The following is a 19,274-nucleotide window of genomic DNA, read 5'->3' as shown; positions in this document are numbered from 1 at the left end:
GCGGTTACATAGTCAAAGAGGTTCAATAGATGTATAAACCCTTGGATGTTATGCCTACAAATAGTAGAAAGGGTGAAGTAGTAGCTGAACGGCAGGAGCGTCCTCAGGAAGCTCTGCGGTCACAATGAGGCTCTGCTGCAGTGTTCTAGGCTGCAGGGAGCCGTTCAGAACACCCTGCAAGCTAAATGCAGGTGCCTCGTAGACAGCAGATAGCTAGTACACTCCTGGTTATGGCCCTAATTCTAATGAATGCCGTCACCCGCTTATCACAGGAAACACGTCATACTTTTAGTATCTGCTCCCTGGTCAATGCCCGGAGAGCAGACACAGGTGACCACTTTGGGAGGGATTACTATGCAATTAGGCTCCCGTCACGGCAAACTGCCGCAAATTGCGTGAGCGTGGAGGGGGCGGGGCTAAATGATGCATTTTCTCATCGTTTAGCCCTGCCCCCTCCATACGAAGCAATTATGCCGTGATTTTCGCCAATCATTAGGAAGTGGGCAGGACACGGGAGATGCGGATACTCCTCCAGGGGTGCGGGGCTCTCTCCAAACTTTCGGGAGCCTTCCCGACACTTCTGGGATAGTAGGTAAGTATGAAACATGTGTTAGTGATAAGAAGGACTATACCTTATGTTCATAGGTGCGGGAATGGGGGGAGGGGAGAGAAAGGACTGTCTCCCCAGCATTTGGGAGAGGTGCCAGGGGCTCACTGAGTGTGCTGCACAAGTGCAGTACATTGCTGGGAGCTGTGTAAGTCTCATTAGGCTTTGCACAGAAAGTCAGAGAGGCATTTGCTGAGATCTGATTGGTGGAGCTCATCACATGCTTTTCTGACCATGGAGGAGATCAGCAGCAGCCTCATGGGAGACAGCCGGTGTAATGTTTGCTGAATGAAAAATTGACAGAAACAGTGAGGCATGTACTATGGGGTCTATGTACTAAGGGCCTGATTCAGAGCCGCTCGTAAGCGGCCGCTCGTTCGCTCTGAGCGATGTTTGCCCAACTGCGCATGCGTACGGATTTTAATACGCATGCGCGAACCAGTCAGTGGGGCCGAAAATCGTTTGTTCACTAAATAGCGAATGCCTGCTATTTTGAGTGACAGAATGAGGCGTATGTGGGTGGTAACAGGGGAAGGTGCTTGAAAACGGGGAGTGGAGATCCGAACGCAGGCGTGCTTAAAGGCCAAAACGGGCGTTTTAAGGGTGTGCATAATTAATACAGCAGCGTCATTGACCACGTCACTGGGTTATTTTATAGCCAGAACTGCTCGCAAAATTGTGGTAACAAAAACCAACCACAAGAATAGCGAGCAGTTCATACGCTGGTCGATGTACTCGATTAATCTAATAAATAGCGGACATGACGTAGGATGCGAGCGGCCAGGGGGTGTATTTTTCCAAAAAACGACCGCAAGTTTTGTTCGCTTGTTCAGACATAGAGGCGTGAACAGACCGCAAAGAGCGAACGGTTCATTTGAATAGCCACCCCTATTTTCTGGACGAACGACCGCAAATAGCGTCCGGCTCTGAATCAGGCCCTAAGTCTTGGAGAGAGGTAAAGTGGACAGGGATAAAGTACAAACCAATCAGCTCCTAACTGTCACTTTACATACTGTGGAGTTAGGAGCTAATTGGTTGGTACTTTATCCCTGTTCCCTTTATCTCTCTCCGAAGCTATATGTGCATGTTCATGTTTGTACATAGGAGCAAAGTTTTCAGCATATGTATATTTGTTTTTCTTCTTGTTGTATACCTACAGAGTATTTGCACTGGTGTGTGCATAGTACAGAGAATAGCAGGGTGCATACACTGAGCTTGATCCTATTAGGTGGGAGTAGAGTCCTGCGAGCCATGATCACAACAGACTCGTGTTGCATGATGGTCTCTGTAGTCTTAGGGCCTGATTCAGAGCCGGTCACTATTTGCGCTCGCTCGTCCAGAAAATAGGGGTGGCTATTCAAATGAACCGTTCGCTGTTTGCGATCTGTTCACGCCTCTAGGTCTGAACGAGCGAACAAAACTTGCGGTCGTTTTTTGGGAAACTACGCCCCCTGGCCGCTCGCATCCTACGTCATGTCCGCTATTTATTAGATTATTCGAGTACATCGAACAGGGTATGAGCTGCTCGCTATTCTTGTGGTTGGTTTTTGCTACCACAATTTTGCGAGCAGTTCTGGCTATAAAATAACCCAGTGACGTGGTCAATGACGCTGCTGTTTTAAATATGCACACCCATAAAACGCCCGTTTTGACCTTTAAGCACGCCTGCGATCGGATCTCCACTCCCCGTTTTCAAGCACCTTCCCCTGTTACCACCCACATACGCCTCATTCTGTCACTCAAAATAGCAGGCATTCGCTATTTTGCGAGCACATGAATTTTGGCTGCACTGACTGGTTCGCGCATGCGTATAACGATCCATACGCATGCGCAGTTGGGCAAACATCGCTCGGAGCGAACGAGCTGCCACTTACGAGTGGCTCTGAATCAGGCCCTTAGAGCGAGGCTCAGTGTATCATCGCGATTAGCTCCTAATCCTATGCCAAGCTACAAGTCTCGGCAGCACGCAGGTAGCCATCCTCCTCTCCCAGGGCTGGCTGGATACATTTTCTGTACAGGGACACACTTTTGGTTGCATGTGTTCCAGGAGCTGCGCGGTAGCGCTGTGGGAGTGTTGTGTCTGTGAGTAAGGAGACTGGGAGAGGGCAGTGATGTCCGCATACAGAGCCAAACCAGCAAAAACAAAGACCCCTTAGGCTTACTGATGTCTGTCATCAGGATGCTGGTTTGGCGGGTTACTCCAGCTGCCCCAGAGGGGGCCACATTCGACCATTTAGCGGTGCCAAAATGAAATATATTGGCCCCCCTCCAACCTAAAAACACGTGTTGTGTTGTAGATAATGAATTTTAAATCACTAGGAAGTTCTGTGCTCCGTATAAGTGTCAGTCTGCAGCATAGTGCTTATGTATGCATCATTAATCAGGATTATTTGTATTATTTGTGTACTATACAAGAAAGAAAGATGCATACTCTTCTACCCACAGGGATACAGATTAAGAGCAAATAGCAGGAAACAAGTAACATCAGGGTTACTATAATGATCTTTGGGGGCACAAAGCCAAATGAATTACAATATTAATCAAAGCGAAATATTTCAGGTCATGTGACTGTGATCGTTAATCAGTGAAAGTCCCGATTCTCACTGGGCCACCACACTCAATGCTCGTTATGTCTCTACAATTATGTATTTATTTATTTTTGTAGTTGATTTCCTATACTTTTATGAATAAGGCTCCACATTCAAATGCACATTTCATTTTCTTCACACATACTGACAGGCAAGAGAGCTCAAACTGCCTGCGGTTTATTAATATCGCCTCTCACAACCGCCTCTTCTTATTTTATATATTATTTATATAGTAATGTTATTTATATACTTCCCTTAAGAAGGTTATTGCTCTGTATGTAGTGTAGCATATGCTTAGTGTTATGCTAGACGGTGTTAATCAGTAGCCAACTCGTCCGTTCCATTAATTTCTCGGGTCTACAAACAAGGAATATTTAATAGGACACCAGTGGAAGGGTAAAGCACATGCACAGCAGTTCGTTACCTTGAGCCGCTATGAATTTATTCTTCTCTTTATAGCCCTGGAATGACAGAAACAAACATTGCGAGACTTGTCGGCTGTGCAGAGAGAGTGAGAGGAGTCTGAATAATAGAAGATGGACGCCATAAGGCAGATGGCAGACTCGGCTCTTACATCTATGTATGAAGCGTTAATGTAGTCAGAACATACGGATCCATCCACTGGTGTCAGTACAACTCTGGCGTGGTCATCTGAAAAGAGAAAACGTAACTGCGACCGTTATACCGCAGAACCAGGGAATTACAGACCTTACTAGTTCTCATTTATTTCTTTATTTAATTCATAAAATATATTGCGGTTAATCTAAAGAGTCATTTTCCAATAAACAGAACAATACGTCCCTATATAAATAGTTTACAAGTAAAATGGGAGGACGATCCTTCCATTGTCAGCAGTTTTTACTTTTGAAAAGACATTTCCGGGAGACTGTGAAAGCGAGACCTATGTGCGCGGCGCTGAAGAGGACGTGCACTGCTCAGTCCGAGAGGTGGGTCATAAAAATTGACTTCCGTCAAGTTATATAACAGCTAGATAATGGGGGTATGGTGCAAGACATGAGGCTGTGCCTTCAACCAAGTATTTAAGTTTTGCAAACTAGTGTATGCAGTTGTCGCAGTAGAAACAAATTTACAGTGGTACCTGAAAGAGCCCAATAAGTCTGATGATTAGCCCATGAACTCACTAATGCAAAATATTCAACCGTAGGCATGCCTGTCCCTTACACATTATGCTGCATTACTGTAAGTGACTTCCTCTAACTCCCTTCACGATATACATGCAATTCTTTACACACTCTCTGTAATGCAGCACACCTACTTGGGCACACATTCTCTGTAATATCACACACACACCCTGTAATGCATCACACCTACTTGGGCACACATCCTCTGTAATGTCACACACACCCTGTAATGCATCACACCTACTTGGGCACACATCCTCTGTAATGTCACACACACCCACTTGGGAACACATCATCTGTAATGTCTCACACACCCTCTGTAATGCAGCACACCTACTTGGGCAGACATCCTCTGTAATGTTGCACACACACCCTATAATGCAGTGCACCGACTTGGGAACACATCCTCTATAATGTCACACACACCCTCTGTAATGTCACACACACCCTCTGTAATGCAGCACACCTATTTGGGAACACATCCTCTGTAATATCACACACACACCCTGTAATGCATCACACCTACTTGGGCACACATCCTCTGTAATGTCACACACACCCTGTAATGCATCACACCTACTTGGGCACACATCCTCTGTAATGTCACACACACCCACTTGGGAACACATCATCTGTAATGTCGCACACACACACCCTGTAATGCAGAACACCTGCTTGGGAACACATCCTCTGTAATGTCACACACACACCCTATAATGCAGCACACCTACTTGGGCATACATCCTCTGTAATGTCACACACACCCTGTAATGCAGCACACCTACTTGGGCATACATCCTCTGTAATGTCACACACACCCTGTAATGCAGCACACCTACTTGGGAACACATCCTCTGTAATGTCACACACACCCTGTAATGCAGCACACCTACTTGGGTACACATCCTCTGTAATGTCGCACACACCCTATAATGCAGCACACCTACTTGGGCATACATCCTCTGTAATGTCGCACACACCCTCTGTAATGCAGCACACCTACTTGGGCAGACATCCTCTGTAATGTTGCACACACACCCTATAATGCAGTGCACCGACTTGGGAACACATCCTCTATAATGTCACACACACCCTCTGTAATGTCACACACACCCTCTGTAATGCAGCACACCTATTTGGGAACACATCCTCTGTAATGTCACACCCCCCCCCTGTAATGCAGCACACCTACTTGGGCACACATCCTCTGTAATGTCGCACACACCCTCTATAATGCAGCACACCTACTTGGGAACACATCCTCTGTAATGTCACACACACCCTCTGTAATGCAGCACACCTACTTGGGTACACATCCCCTGTAATGTCACACACACACCCTCTGTAATGCAGCACACCTAATTGGGAACACATCCTCTGTAATTTCACACACACACACACACACACCACCTGTAATGCAGCACACCTGCTTGGGAACACATCCTCTGTAATGTCACACACACACCACCTGTAATGCAGCACACAGACTTGGGAACACATTCTCTATAATGTCGCACACCGCCTTCCTATAATGCAGCACACCTACTTGGGAACACATTCTCTATAATGTCGCACACCGCCTTCGGAACACATTCTCTATAATGTCGCACACACCCTCTGTAATGCAGCACACCGACTTGGGAACACATTCTCTATAATGTCGCACACCGCCTTCCTATAATGCAGCACACCGACTTGGGAGCACATCCTCTTTAATGACGCGCACACCTCCTGTAATGCAGCACATCCTCTGTAATGACGCGCACACCTCCTGTAATGCAGAACATCCTCTGTAATGACGCGCACACCTCCTTTTATGCTTTTTTCAATGTATGTGTACATGAGTGTGTGTGTATGCGTACGTATGCTATACAAGGAAGCACATGTTGACACACGGATCACTAACCACATACTCCCTCCTGCAGTCACTATACAATGAATGTGCTGGTCACTGACAGTAGGGATATACGTGGCACAATGTTATTAGGATATTTCCATCCCTGCACCTCCAATGCACTCGCTCAGTCGCCACTGTGCTCGTCACCGAGTGACTGCAGGATGAAGCTCCCAGTGATTAATCTGTGTTTCCTACTGTTGTCACTGCACTGTTGCCACAGTCGCCATAGCAATGCACTATGGCTAATGCACTAAGGACCTGATTCATCACGGATCGCAACTGCAACAGCGTACACAGATCGACCGATGGTGCTGACTACGCACGTGGTATGCATCGCAGTACACGTGCACCGGCCAGTATTGCAATCGCACTGCGATCACTTACGCAGACACAAAGCCATCGCAGATGGAGTGACGGGATGTGAGCGTTTGGGGGTGGTGATGCGGAAGTGGTTGAAGAAACGCAGGCGTGCCTGTCCGTTTGAATGCCGTTTCCTGGGCGAGCATAAATTAGCAACTGCGACCTTGACAGATTTGTTACTGTCTGCAGCAGCGTGACATTTTCTACATTATTCATAATTGCAAGAACATTAAATGAAAAAGTCTTTTTATGACATTCAGATCACTCCCTTCATAATAATTATAGCTCTCTATTTAGAATTAACACCTACACCAACCACATTCCCATAAGTGTGTAATAATCAACTGATCGTCTGATTTCTTAACCCTTGGAAGGTTGTAACTTGCACACAGCAAGGCAGTCTGACTAGCAACTAAGAATTTGTTCTCAACCCTATGGACTAAAGCTGGGTATACACCGTACGTTGGTGCAACCCAATGATATGATGTAATGATACATCGCGCAAGACTTACACACTGCACGATCCAGTGTAGGACAGCGCAATGCATCGCTACATGCTGTTACAGCATTGCACCATCCCATCTGCTGTTGGCTGTTTTTGTGTGATGCCGCAGAAGCCAGATTTACTACCTTATGCTGATCTGAGTTTCCGTAGGACTAATGTGTTTCCATGCAATTGCAAGTCCCTCTGCCCACTGTTTTTCCATCTGCAGCCGCCACAGCCATCATCAGTATCGACATGTGCACCAGCCCCAGGCCAGATGCAAGCGATCAGTCAGAAAAAGGTTTCGATTCGCCATATGCATGACTCCAAATAGCACAGACACCTAGCTACACGCCCACAAGAGGAACTGCTCCGAGAGATCTCATTATCGCCGCCCAGATCTCCGACAGATCCAGCCAACTCAGAATAGGATGAGTAAATTCGCATCTGTGCATGCGCTGTATGCCAAAACTCGCTACCTGCATCCGTGCAAAGAGATCCGCCTGACTCCGACTCGCCCATTAGTGTCATGTGACTGGGGTTGCTATGGTAGCCCATGACACTGCAGAATTATAATAGCAGCTTAAAGAAGCAAACCAAGGACAAATTATAAATCCCAAGATTCTTCTTATAGTCTCTCATAGTGGATTATAATAAAAAGCACACCTCATATTTCATGGGATTTGTGCTTACATTTTACTTAACTAGATAAAGCAATATCACAGTCTACCTATTATGTGTATAAATAAATATGAATTTAGGCACAAAACCATTTTAAACTACATGATACAGTAATGAGCAACTAAAGTACATCAAAGTTAAAATATTCTCTTCATATAACTGTACAGTTTGGGTTTTTTTATCAGAGGGAATCCCAAATAGTTTTATTTTTATATGTTGTTCACCACCAACTGGTAATACAATGATTGCAATTTATTATACATTTTTCTGCTGCTTGGAGGAGAATAAGTATGTTTCAAAGCTGTTTCTACACAATTTGTGCCATGGAACTGAACTTGCCTTTATTTAGTAAAGCTGGGTACACACTAGACCAGACGATATTTTGAAAGATTTGCCATTGTCATTGTCAACTGTGTACGCACTATGTGCGCTCCCGCTGGTCATCCATCGCATCAGATCTGCCGTACATGCTGGTCGATCTGAAGATCTGACCGACGACACCATGTATTTGGATGCGGTGGGGGAACGACATTGTGCGGTCATTCACCAGATCGCGTGGGGTATACGGACCGCACAATATTTTGTTCCGTTCCATCTGCCGTCGGCCGTGTACACAGGTCGTCTAGTGTGTACCCGTCTTAATTGTAAAGATTCTAAACTTTCTTTGCTATTTATTATCAAAGAAAGTTTAGAACCTTATTGAAACAATGTTTCTACGCTCACTACAGAACAGATAACATTTAGTGCTGCAAAGGAAGATAATATAAATATGTCCAACTCGAGCAGGTTCAGATTGGGCATGAAGGGCTCACCAGTGGAATGCAGTAGAAGAGGGCATTGTTTAAGGGGTGTAGCCAGCCACCACAGACTATTGGTTAATCATTAGGCAAAACCCATGTTTATCAATGGTCATGCTCCACCAGGTAACTTACACTGTAACTGAGGAACAATGTATAATTTGAGTGCACAGTCTGGAACTGGAACACTAGGGGAGGGTGTGGGCTTTCAATCAGTGGGGCCCACTGGAAATTTCATCTGTACCCCAGTCCGATCCTGCACTCAAGTGCCAGAAAAACTGAGACAGCAGCTTTCATATCCAGTACATGCCACTGCACCCCCGCACTAAATGGTATCCTCTGCAATTGAAGTATTATATTCTTCTTCTTTATTATATATAGGCAGATATAACTGCAATCCATTGTCGTATAACTCGCAGTGGATTTGGCAGCATATCACTATTTAAGCGACTTTGAACAAGGCTTGCTTGTAGGAGCCAGAGAGATGGGTCAATCCATCTTCGATATCAACATAAAATTTGGATTTTCACGTGCAACAATTTCAAGTGTGTACTGCGACTACACAACATCAGGGAGGACATCCAGCTAGCGAGACACCTCTGGATGATCGCAGATAGCGTCACCTGGCATGCATTTTAACATCTGACCGGTGTGCGCCATGGCTCATGAACACTGGATGCAAGATGACTGGAAATGTGCAGCCTGGTCCGATGAGTCAAGGTTGCAACTGTGTTGGGCAGATGGACGATTCACGTGTTTACAGGAGGCAAAGGACCTCACATGCCAACAAGGGACACTCCAGGGTGGTGGTGGCTCTGTTATGGTGTGGGGTGGTGTATTCAGCTGGCACGCATTAGGACTCCTGATAAATCTGCAGACATCACTGACCGGCAGACCCTAGGTAACGATCCTTACGGATCATTGGCACCCGTTCATGTCACGCATCCACTTAGATGGGAGCAGGCTCTTTCAGCACGACGATGCTTCACTGCACAGGTCCATTGCCAGTAGATTATGGCTGGAGGATTTGACATCATGAGTTGGCCCCCTCGTTTGCTAGATGTTAATCCAGCAGTACGCATGTGGGATGCAGTTCAAAGTGCCATCAATGGCAGGGTTCCACCACCAGCAAATATTAGGGAATGAGTGACCATTCAGTACTTCGGAGGGTTTGTTGGAGGTCCATGCCCCATCATGTTGCTGCTGTAATTCGATTGAAAGGAGGACCTACCAATCAGGTGCCTGCTTTTCTGGCACATCTTATCCAATAGCAAATGTAAAAATGCAAGATCATCTCATGTAAGCAATAGGGGAGAGTTTAAGTAGCAGCGACTTCCTTTAGCCGCTGCCTCCCGGCGGGTTGCATGTGAATATTTTAAACGGCACCCAGAGTCAGTGTAAAACACACGGGCCCATACACGCAGCGATTTGAAAACGTACGACACCTCGGTACGTTTCCAAATTCAGCCCGATGCATCGCATGCTGTTGTGAATGGTAAACGATGAATCTTACAAGATGCTTCGTTTACCTATTTAACAGCATGATGGTTCGCAGATCTTATGGTTTTTCCATCAGATCTACGATGCCGATGTCCGACGGCGGGGGCGCGCATCGCCGTCGTACAGCATGCCAAAACACACACCATATGCACGATTGATCGTTGCGATCGATCGAAATCGTGCATATCGTGTGTAAAATCGCTCCGTGTATAGGCCGCTTTACACTGACTGCCGATGCCGGTTTAAATATGCTCGTGCCACCCGCCAGGAAGCAGCGGCTTGCAGAAACCGCTGCTTGGTAAATTCTCCCCTTAATATCAAAACTAAAATGCAGTCTGGGGACTTTTCCGGTATCGGCCTTACAGCTGTCATTTTCATCTCGCGCTACAAATGAAAGGTTCTCATTGAGAAAGACAGGGAGATACTTTTACAGGTGACGCTTTTAAAACCAGTGACAAAATCCTAATTGCAAAAAAAATACATTGTATACAGTGCGAATGATTTACCAAGTAAGAACACATTGGGATAACAATAAAATCTAAAGAACAAGCCGGTGTTGTTATTTAAGTTGATTCCAACTTACAGGGGAGAATATTAGGATATCTGTTCTTTTCTTTGTTTTCTTCTTTATTGGCTATTTCAAGGGATCCTTGCAAATTCCCCGGTTGTAATGACTGTGGAAAAAAAAAAAAAATTAAGAAGAAAATAAACCTTGATATTATTACAGTTGTAAGAGTGCATCCAACCATGAATCCATAATACACAGAAAATGTTATACCAAATGGCTTGTTTTAACATTGTCAGCCCCTGCTACCCTGCCCAGCCCTATTGGCACAAATTATTGTATTGCCCAATGTTTGACTGTTAAATTTAAATATTCAGGCGAATACTCCATCGGTGGCATTCAGAGCCCTAAGCCTTATCTCTGCACCCTCTGCAGTGCTAACTGATTTGATCTATAAATATTTTTAATGCATTAATGGGAAGATTCCTTTAGTCTTTGTAAAATGTTAATTTCAATAGTGGGGGATCTTAATTAGAATAGTCTTAAAGTGCGTATCCACTAGCAGATAGTGGATTGTAAAACACTGTAATCGTACAGTCGTTCCTCTTCCCCTGCAGTGCCTACACTGAACTATATGTCGTTCAGTGTAGGCACCCTCCCTCATCTCTGAACATGGCCAATCTGTTGTTATCGGCAGATTGACCGGCATGTTCAGGCGATGATTGATGTCGGAAACGACCAGCGGGAGCGCACATCGCTGGTCGTATCTGACATTTTCATTGACCGGCATGTTCAAGCGATGATTGATGTCGGAAACGACCAGCGGGAGCGCGCATCGCTGGTCGTTTCCGACATTTTCATGACTGATTTGTGCACGATTAATGAGCGATTGCACGATTACGATGCCGTAATCGTGCAATCGCCCATTAATATCTGCTAGTGGATGTGCGCCTTTAGATAGGTTATCCACTGTCCGATAATCCATTTTGTAGCAGATTTTATCTTTAAATAGCAAGTTAAGTACCTTTTAAGCAAGCATCAGATGATAATTTTTCTTATCGAAACCCTTGCCAATCATTATCTCTTTTCAAATATCGCTCTGGAGGGACAAGTATGGCTGTGAGACACAGGGCTTCATTCAGAGGCGGCCGTACGGTCTACGACCGCACGGCCGCCTCGATGTTTGTCCAGTGCGCATGCGTACGAGGGAGCCGCCTCCTTCGTGCGCATGCGTGACACCCGCTACGACCGACAGCACCGGTCGTAGCGGGTCTCTTTCCAAAGGGGGCGAGCTGTCGATGTTGATTGACAGCTCGCCCCGTTTGGAAGGCGGGCCAAGGGGGTGGCAGCCCAAATGGAGGCGTTCCCATGGGAACGCCTGCCGTTTGGGGGAGGCCCCACTGACATCACTAGTGATGTCAGTGGAGAGCTTCCGGCTCTGACAGAGCCAGAAGCTCTCCGGGGCTTATGACAAGTCTCGTCGTAAGCCCCGATGGTCGCGATGGTCTATGACCATCGCGACCATCACCCTAGCGGTCGTTAGAGCTGTGGGTGTAAACCCACAGCCTAACGACCGAAACAGAGGCGGCCAGTCAGGATGCAAGCGGCCGCCCAGTTTCTGAGCGACCGCTTGCATCCTCCGACCGCCTCTGAATGAGGACCACAGTCTCACACAGCTCTCAGCAAGAGTGCCCCCCAAAAAAGGTTTAGCTTTCCTTTTTGCTTTCTTGCAAAAAACAAAAACCAAAAAAACACACCTCTGATTACATATAATAGAGAGGAATAGGAAAAATACTCAGTCCATCCTGTGTAGGATTTCTGGCCACTCAATACAACAGATTTCTAAAGATTGTGATTCTAAAAGCCCCAAAGATCTTGATATTTGATACAGTTTCTCCTTTGCTTTTTTTTAGGACACTACTCGTATTGATGATTTATAACTCTGCACATAGTCATGGTAACCACAGTCACATAAAACACGAGGCAGCGACCAGAGAGATTGATATGCCCTCAGTGGTGCCACGCCTGCAACATTTAAGAAACAGTAATACAGATTTTACTGCGGTCTTATGGCTGAAAAACTATTATTTTATCAGTTTGGGAGCATCAATACTTATTGTTTTTCATTTACGCTTCCTTTATCTACATATAGAGGCATATTGGCACACATCCAGCAGAGAGAGTTGCAAAAGCTGTGGACTCACATTGTACTCTTCTCGGAAGAGCTTGCCATCATCAGCCGATCTCAGCCTGACCTCCTCTTCTAGATGTTCTACTGGAATAGGGAAGTATTTCTTGATAACAGTGGGTGAACTACTGAGTAACATCACTCTCTGCTGTTCTGTGGGGGGAGAGAAAAATAGATTTACAAACATATATAAAGCAACAACAAATGTTACAGAGCAATATAGTAATTTATAGACAGACGTTATAGATTGGATGTATGAGCTTTTTGTAGAGATTCCTCTGATACATTAATCTCCCTGTTCCCCTAAAACAGGATCCTCACATCCGTATTCCGTGATGTCGGAGGACCCTGCTCCTTCTACTCTCTAGCTCCTGTCTGTGACTTCTTGCTCGCCTCCTTATTCTCTCCTGACATGACACGGACATGTCACAAAATATGTTGTTTTAATATAATCCCATGAAAGGACAGTTCATGCATCCCTCAAAGTGCAGCCAACTAATCTCCTGAAACATTCTGTGCTGCTGTGAACATTCTAATTTTATTACTGGCTAGAGGTTGTCCTGGTCTCACCAAGTTAAACTCATTAAACAAGGAGAAGCAGGCGATGAAGAACACTGACCTGTCTATCTGGCTATTTCTCTTAGTTTTCATTGAGGCCTTTGCAATCAGGCTTGTTTAGTTCTGCTTTTCCGGTATGAGAGAAAACTACTATAAATAGAGCTGTATCCAATGCATACAGTATAGTAGATCTGTGTCACACTCAAGGGCAATGCAAGTAAATAATCAAGATGATATAAAGGCCTAGGTGCAAAATGCAGGAGGAAGCTGGAATGATGAGCTACGACCACTTTTGTACAGGTCATTTTCGCAATGCAGTGCTCTCTATATGTTTCTTGTCTAGCGGGACAGTGATGAGTGATGTGGTGGGGTCGAGAGAGGTAATAGAAGTGGGTCCTATAAAGAGAGACTGCACTACACAGGTATAGGAGGAGAACATAATACATTCTGAAACACACATGTCTGAAAATAGAAATGACACTTAATGTTTACTCAGAGATTCTTGAGATAGAGCAGATACCATCAATGATGGTATTTCCCTAATCAAACCACTTCCACATCTGTGAAGACTAAGTACAGTAAGGCATGCTCTCCTATACCCGACTCTGCAACAGAAATCAGAAAGACTGAACTATAAACGGAGTTTCGCCTGTACACGGCATACTGTGTTTTGGTATTGTGCCAAATTGCTGAGTATGTCCATGTGCTCACTAAGAATTAAAAGAATTTGCTACAGGTTTCTTATTAAAAAGAAAAACATATCGAGGTGAATCTTGCTTAAATTCCTAGTAAAATTCCTTTAAAAAAAGAGACTCAGCAAGTGCTGACATGGTCTGTAGAAGGCGATTCACACAAGCATATTGTAGTGAATAAATTCATAAAGGTAAAACAATAGCATACAAATTCCCTAGCTCCAATCTTGATCAGTATTTCTAAAAGATTTTATATTATGTTCTAAATAAGCATATTTTAATGTTGGAATATGGTCTCTGTACATTATGTTATAGAGTCTACTGCACCAGCAGTTAAACAGCTAATTTAAAGCTGTACTACCACGTAACAAATTATTTGTCTATGGTGCCTCACGCCTAGCTGCAACTGTGGGAATGTTCTGGTTTTCCTGGCACACTTTCTTTTTCTATAACAAAGCTAGAGAAAAATGTGAGCTTGAGGGCCAATCAAATGAGGTAATTAAGAGATTGCAGCTTGTGATTGGTTCTCCCATTCACATCCCTTCTCAGCCACCATCTAGTATTGGTCAACTATGTTGAGAAGCCCTAACAAAAATGGCTACATGTTGCCCCAACTGTGAGCCGGTGAAGCACCTTTTATAGTTGTTTTTGTTGTATTTTCAGATAAAACCTTCTCTTCATTAGCATGTTAAAAATTCCTGACCCATCTCACCTTCCGTACTGCAAAGAGAGATCCTTTAGCACGGTTATCAGACATTTGTTTAAAAGGGAAGGATTTTGGGTGGGAGAGGTACCACCGTGGCTTTTCTACACTGATAGGAAGGTGCTTATCCAACAACAGTACATAAAAATAATCATATACTTTCCTGCATACATCACAAAATAAAGAATAGAATAGTTTTTATATGTCTTTAGGACATACAGTGATTATAGGGATTTGTGCAGGGCACTTCCTCAGTACTTTTATTATCAGAAGTAAGGCATCATAAACACTAAATTCAGCTTTTTTATTAATATTACCAGTTATTTAAATAGTGCACACATATTTCACAGCGCATTACAGAGAATATTTGGCCATTCACATCAGTCCCTGCCCCAGTGGTGCTTAAAATCTATATTCCCTACCACATGTACACAGACATATGCACTTGGATTAATATCTGTCAGGAGCCAATTAACCTACCATTATATATGTTTGGAGTGTGGGAGGAAACCGGAGCACCTGGAGGAAACCCACGCAAGTACGGGGAGAATATACAAACTCCACACAGTTAGGGCCGTGGTTGTAATCGAACCCAAGACCTCAGTGCTGTGAGGCAGTATAGCTAACTATTACATGATCTGTGCTGCCTTGCCTTTCATCATAATTAACTGCTACACAGCACATATAGTGTACTGTATATTGTGATAGAGTACAGTACAGTATAATATTGTGATATTTATTGCCTGTTCTTGACACTTGAAGACTTTTATGGCCGGCGGTGGAGACTTTGAAGCAATTTCTATGTACTGTAATGAAGTTTCACTGGCACCTTCTACCCATCTTAAGAAAACAGATTGTCCAAGTGCTTGCTTTTCTCTAGATAACAAATAACTTCTCACACTTTTTATTTACCAGATTGTCACACAAAAAATGAGACGACAGTGGGGAGTGTAAGAATATACTATAATGTACTATCACATTATAATCAGCCATATGTAGGGGAAGGAGAAGACCACATCATCGCTGGGCCCCTTGTTTCGATGCACCAACCGCAGTAAAGCTCCAAACGGGGCTGTACTGCAAATGTGCCAGCCGATATACTGTAGGACACAGAGGTTAGGGGTACCGAGAATTGTGAGGGGGACCCATAGGGGCTAAATTGACTAATTGGTGTATTCAGCCACCAAATTTAAAAAGGTAGTAATATAAAGTGGAAAACAGGACTGGTTTTGTGTTTAATATTATTGCGGTTTTAAATTACGGGTTCAAACTCGGCGAGAAATGGCAGCTTGCAAAAGCCGACGGTTTAGTAAATGTGGTCCCAAAAGTTGGCAGTCATGACTGTTTTGTGGTGTTTGTCTTGTAATAACAAATAAAACAAAATACCCTTCACAGGGATGAGGGTTTTAGGCTGAGAAACCCTTTAAAATATGTAAAGAGTTATTTACACTGAGAGTAGTAAAGATTTGTTTTCCGTACCAGAGAAGTTGGTAACAGAAGGCTCTGTATACTAGTGACGTGCGGTGAGGTAAATGGCTGGGGAGGCACTAGCTAGTATCAGAGCCAGATGTAGCCAGATGTACAGATACATATATGAGCCCGAGGGTTCATGTGGGCATTATACAAAGGTGCAGCAGTATATAGGTGCTGGAAATTTGATGTGTTTTGATCAGGGATATGCGGACTAGCTAGACAAGGGAGGCAGTGCCTCACCTGCCATACCCTTTTTACTCCAGAGTTTTGACTATAAAAATGATTAGAATAATACAAACATTTGTCTTATCATTTTTATAGTGAAAACTGTGGGGTATATCTAGGTATGACAGGTGAGGCACTGCCTCACCTGACCGCACACCACTGCTGTATATAGTGAAGTAATGCTGGCTACTTTGGGCTATGCAGGAATGTTGGAAGCCAATTGCTGATTTGTTTAAATATCTGAAGAAACCGTTTATTTTTCTGCATTAACTATAAGGAGAATTGCTGGCTTGCAAGCATGGAAGTATGGCATAGATTAACTTAATTGATTTTTTTTTTCGCAATCTAATAAAGATTTCATTACGTAACCATGTATGACGGTAAAGGTCTGCTTCTTTCATTCCCTGCTCCCCAGAGCCTCAAAACAGGTCTTCAGTACCACATAAGAGTCTGTCTCAGGACATTTACTCTCCATTAGAAAACTGCTACTGTTGTACAACACTCGGGAATGACTCAAAAGTGAACAGATGAAATCATTAGATCTGATTATCCGACATATTACAATTTACAAGTCATTATCGCAAGCTTCTGAAAATGTTAATGCCCTCCCTCTGAATAGTAATTACAAAAGCAGGAGGCACCACACACAGGCAATGCTATGCTAAGCATTCCAAGACAGAGGAGGGTAATTATTCCATCCAAATGTCACACGATTGCTTGTTCTGCCGTCTTTTGTATCTTGTTGTGCATCCGCAGAAATAATCACAGTAAGCCTTTATATCATTCGTATATTCATGTACTCAGGTAGGTTCGTTTAAAGGGAATTTCAGTAAGGAAATAATGTACAATGCTCCAAGGAGGTACTATAACAATGGGCATAAATATTATACGCAAGAATATGTCAATATCTGGGTAAAGTAAGAAATGGGATCATGTCAACATGTCGCAGAGGATATGGTGCGAGGACGTGGACAGTAAAGATTATTATCAGAACAATGAGCCCCAATCATGACAACTAATAAACTAAAAATCGATTAATTAGGTATTGGCAGGGAAAGGGTCACTAACTAAGCGCCACCTGGAGGTAGGAATTTACAGATGTTATGTGGCAGGGGAGGGGGGGTGTCTGCAGGATTGGTATGACGTTTCTTAATATTCATTATATGGTGCCACAACACGTTAATTAATTTATTATTGGTAGTAAAGGGACTGTCTGGAATATATAGTAGATATATACCGGCGCTATATTAGTTGTTGTTTATATTTAAAACACGGATATGTGTGCAATTTTAAATCACATTTAATTCATCACAATGGTTGACATACTGATAAAAATAACATATGTAAATAAGTATATATACATATATACTTATTTACATATGTTATTTTTATCAGTATGTCAACCATTGTGATGAATTAAATGTGATTTAAAATTGCACACATATCCGTGTTTTAAATATAAACAACAACTAATATAGCGCCGGTATATATCTACTATATATTTTATACTGTGTTGGGACTGACAACCCCTACTGGCTGCTTAAATAACAGCGCATTGGATACATATTTCACTGTCTGGAATATGGATGGATCCACAGTGTATTTTATTAATAGTAGGGAGGGCGTATTTGGAGGAAAGAGATTAATTACTTTTCTAATTATGGTTTTATTACTTATTGCGGGTAGCGAGTTTCAAAGAAGTCACAAATTACTCAATTAACACCAGGGAAAGGTGGTATCTACACTGTATAAGGTTGTATATGGTTTAAGTAATGAACTAATGACAAGGAAAACGTTAATTTATCCCCAGGGCCACCATGAGAAGTGTTGGTTCTTGGTACATAGGGAGCATGGCCACACGACAATGTGAATTTCGGACTCCATCGGTAGAGGCCTTGTTGCCTCTGCATCTTGGGGGCATGGCTAGGTCTCTTATTTTTAGCAGTCTATGGGCCCTAGCAAGCCTGGGCCCCAGGCCCTTTTAACCCGCCCTCCCTTCTTGTAATTCCTGTCATTTCTAGGTATTAAAAAGATTTGTTCCTGGAAATGTTCATCCATATACTTCAATATTTTACACGATGCACATCACATCACAAGTCCCCTTATGCTGCATACTGTAATAGTGAATTAATATTCTGCAGGCTCTGTAAATTAATATTTACTTAAGTAGAATATTTAGACAACATAACAATTCATTGTAAAGCAAATCTGTACACATGTGACTGTAGGACTGTAGAGCACCAAGTCTCGCTAACAGAGGCTTATGTGATACTTACAGCAACGTGTCCCTGGTTCCTACTGGTTATACAGTTTATAATTCATTTATAATTGGTAAGGTGCATGGGAAGTAATTAATTCACGGAGCATGGAAACACCCCATCAGGGGAGAGGATTAACATTACTACTGGAATCATGACAACAAACGTGAGATCAGTGAATGTGTAATTAACAAATTCTCAACAATTAAAAAAAAAAAAAAAAAAACTTCTCTCAGTCTATTGTTAAATCAAACAGTACAGTTACTGCATGTGACTGTTCTGGTTACATAGAAAGGGGATCACCAAATGGGCCTATCTATAATAGGTGCAGGGTATGCATTGCACATGGGCCCAGGGGTATAGGGGGGCAGACCCTGCACACATTGAATTCAATCACAATACTTACCTCTCCATCAGGCCTGCAGATATCATGGGGAACATGTCTCAGGTGCCATGTTTCCGGAGATCTGTGAATTGTGCATTACAAAAATCACGGGGAAGATGGCACCTGCGCCATTTTCCCGGAGATGAGCACATGCGCAGCAGACTCTAGCACAGGGTAAGGGTCTACTGAGGACATGCGACAGCGACAGAGGGGGCCCTCCCTTCTCTTCAA

General features: G+C 43.6%; 1 protein-coding gene across 1 annotated transcript in view; it reads right to left on the bottom strand.

The window, feature by feature from the left end:
• Window positions 1–19,274, bottom strand: part of PTPRE (protein tyrosine phosphatase receptor type E) — a 236,351-nt gene that overhangs the window by 37,733 nt on the left and 179,344 nt on the right. The window contains exons 5-8 of the mRNA XM_088452177.1: window positions 12,766–12,902; window positions 10,640–10,730; window positions 3,770–3,846; window positions 3,620–3,656 (exon numbers count right to left, since the gene is read on the bottom strand). Of these exons, the coding sequence (XP_088308303.1) occupies window positions 3,620–3,656; window positions 3,770–3,846; window positions 10,640–10,730; window positions 12,766–12,902 (342 nt within the window). The remainder of the gene's footprint in view (window positions 1–3,619; window positions 3,657–3,769; window positions 3,847–10,639; window positions 10,731–12,765; window positions 12,903–19,274) is intronic.

The sequence above is a fragment of the Taudactylus pleione genome, unplaced genomic scaffold (assembly GCF_031769625.1).
Source record: "Taudactylus pleione unplaced genomic scaffold, aTauple2 ptg000034l, whole genome shotgun sequence".
Classification (NCBI taxonomy): domain Eukaryota; kingdom Metazoa; phylum Chordata; class Amphibia; order Anura; family Myobatrachidae; genus Taudactylus; species Taudactylus pleione.
The sequence above is the reverse complement of the archived record's forward strand: the minus strand, read 5'-3'. Positions and strand labels throughout refer to the sequence as shown.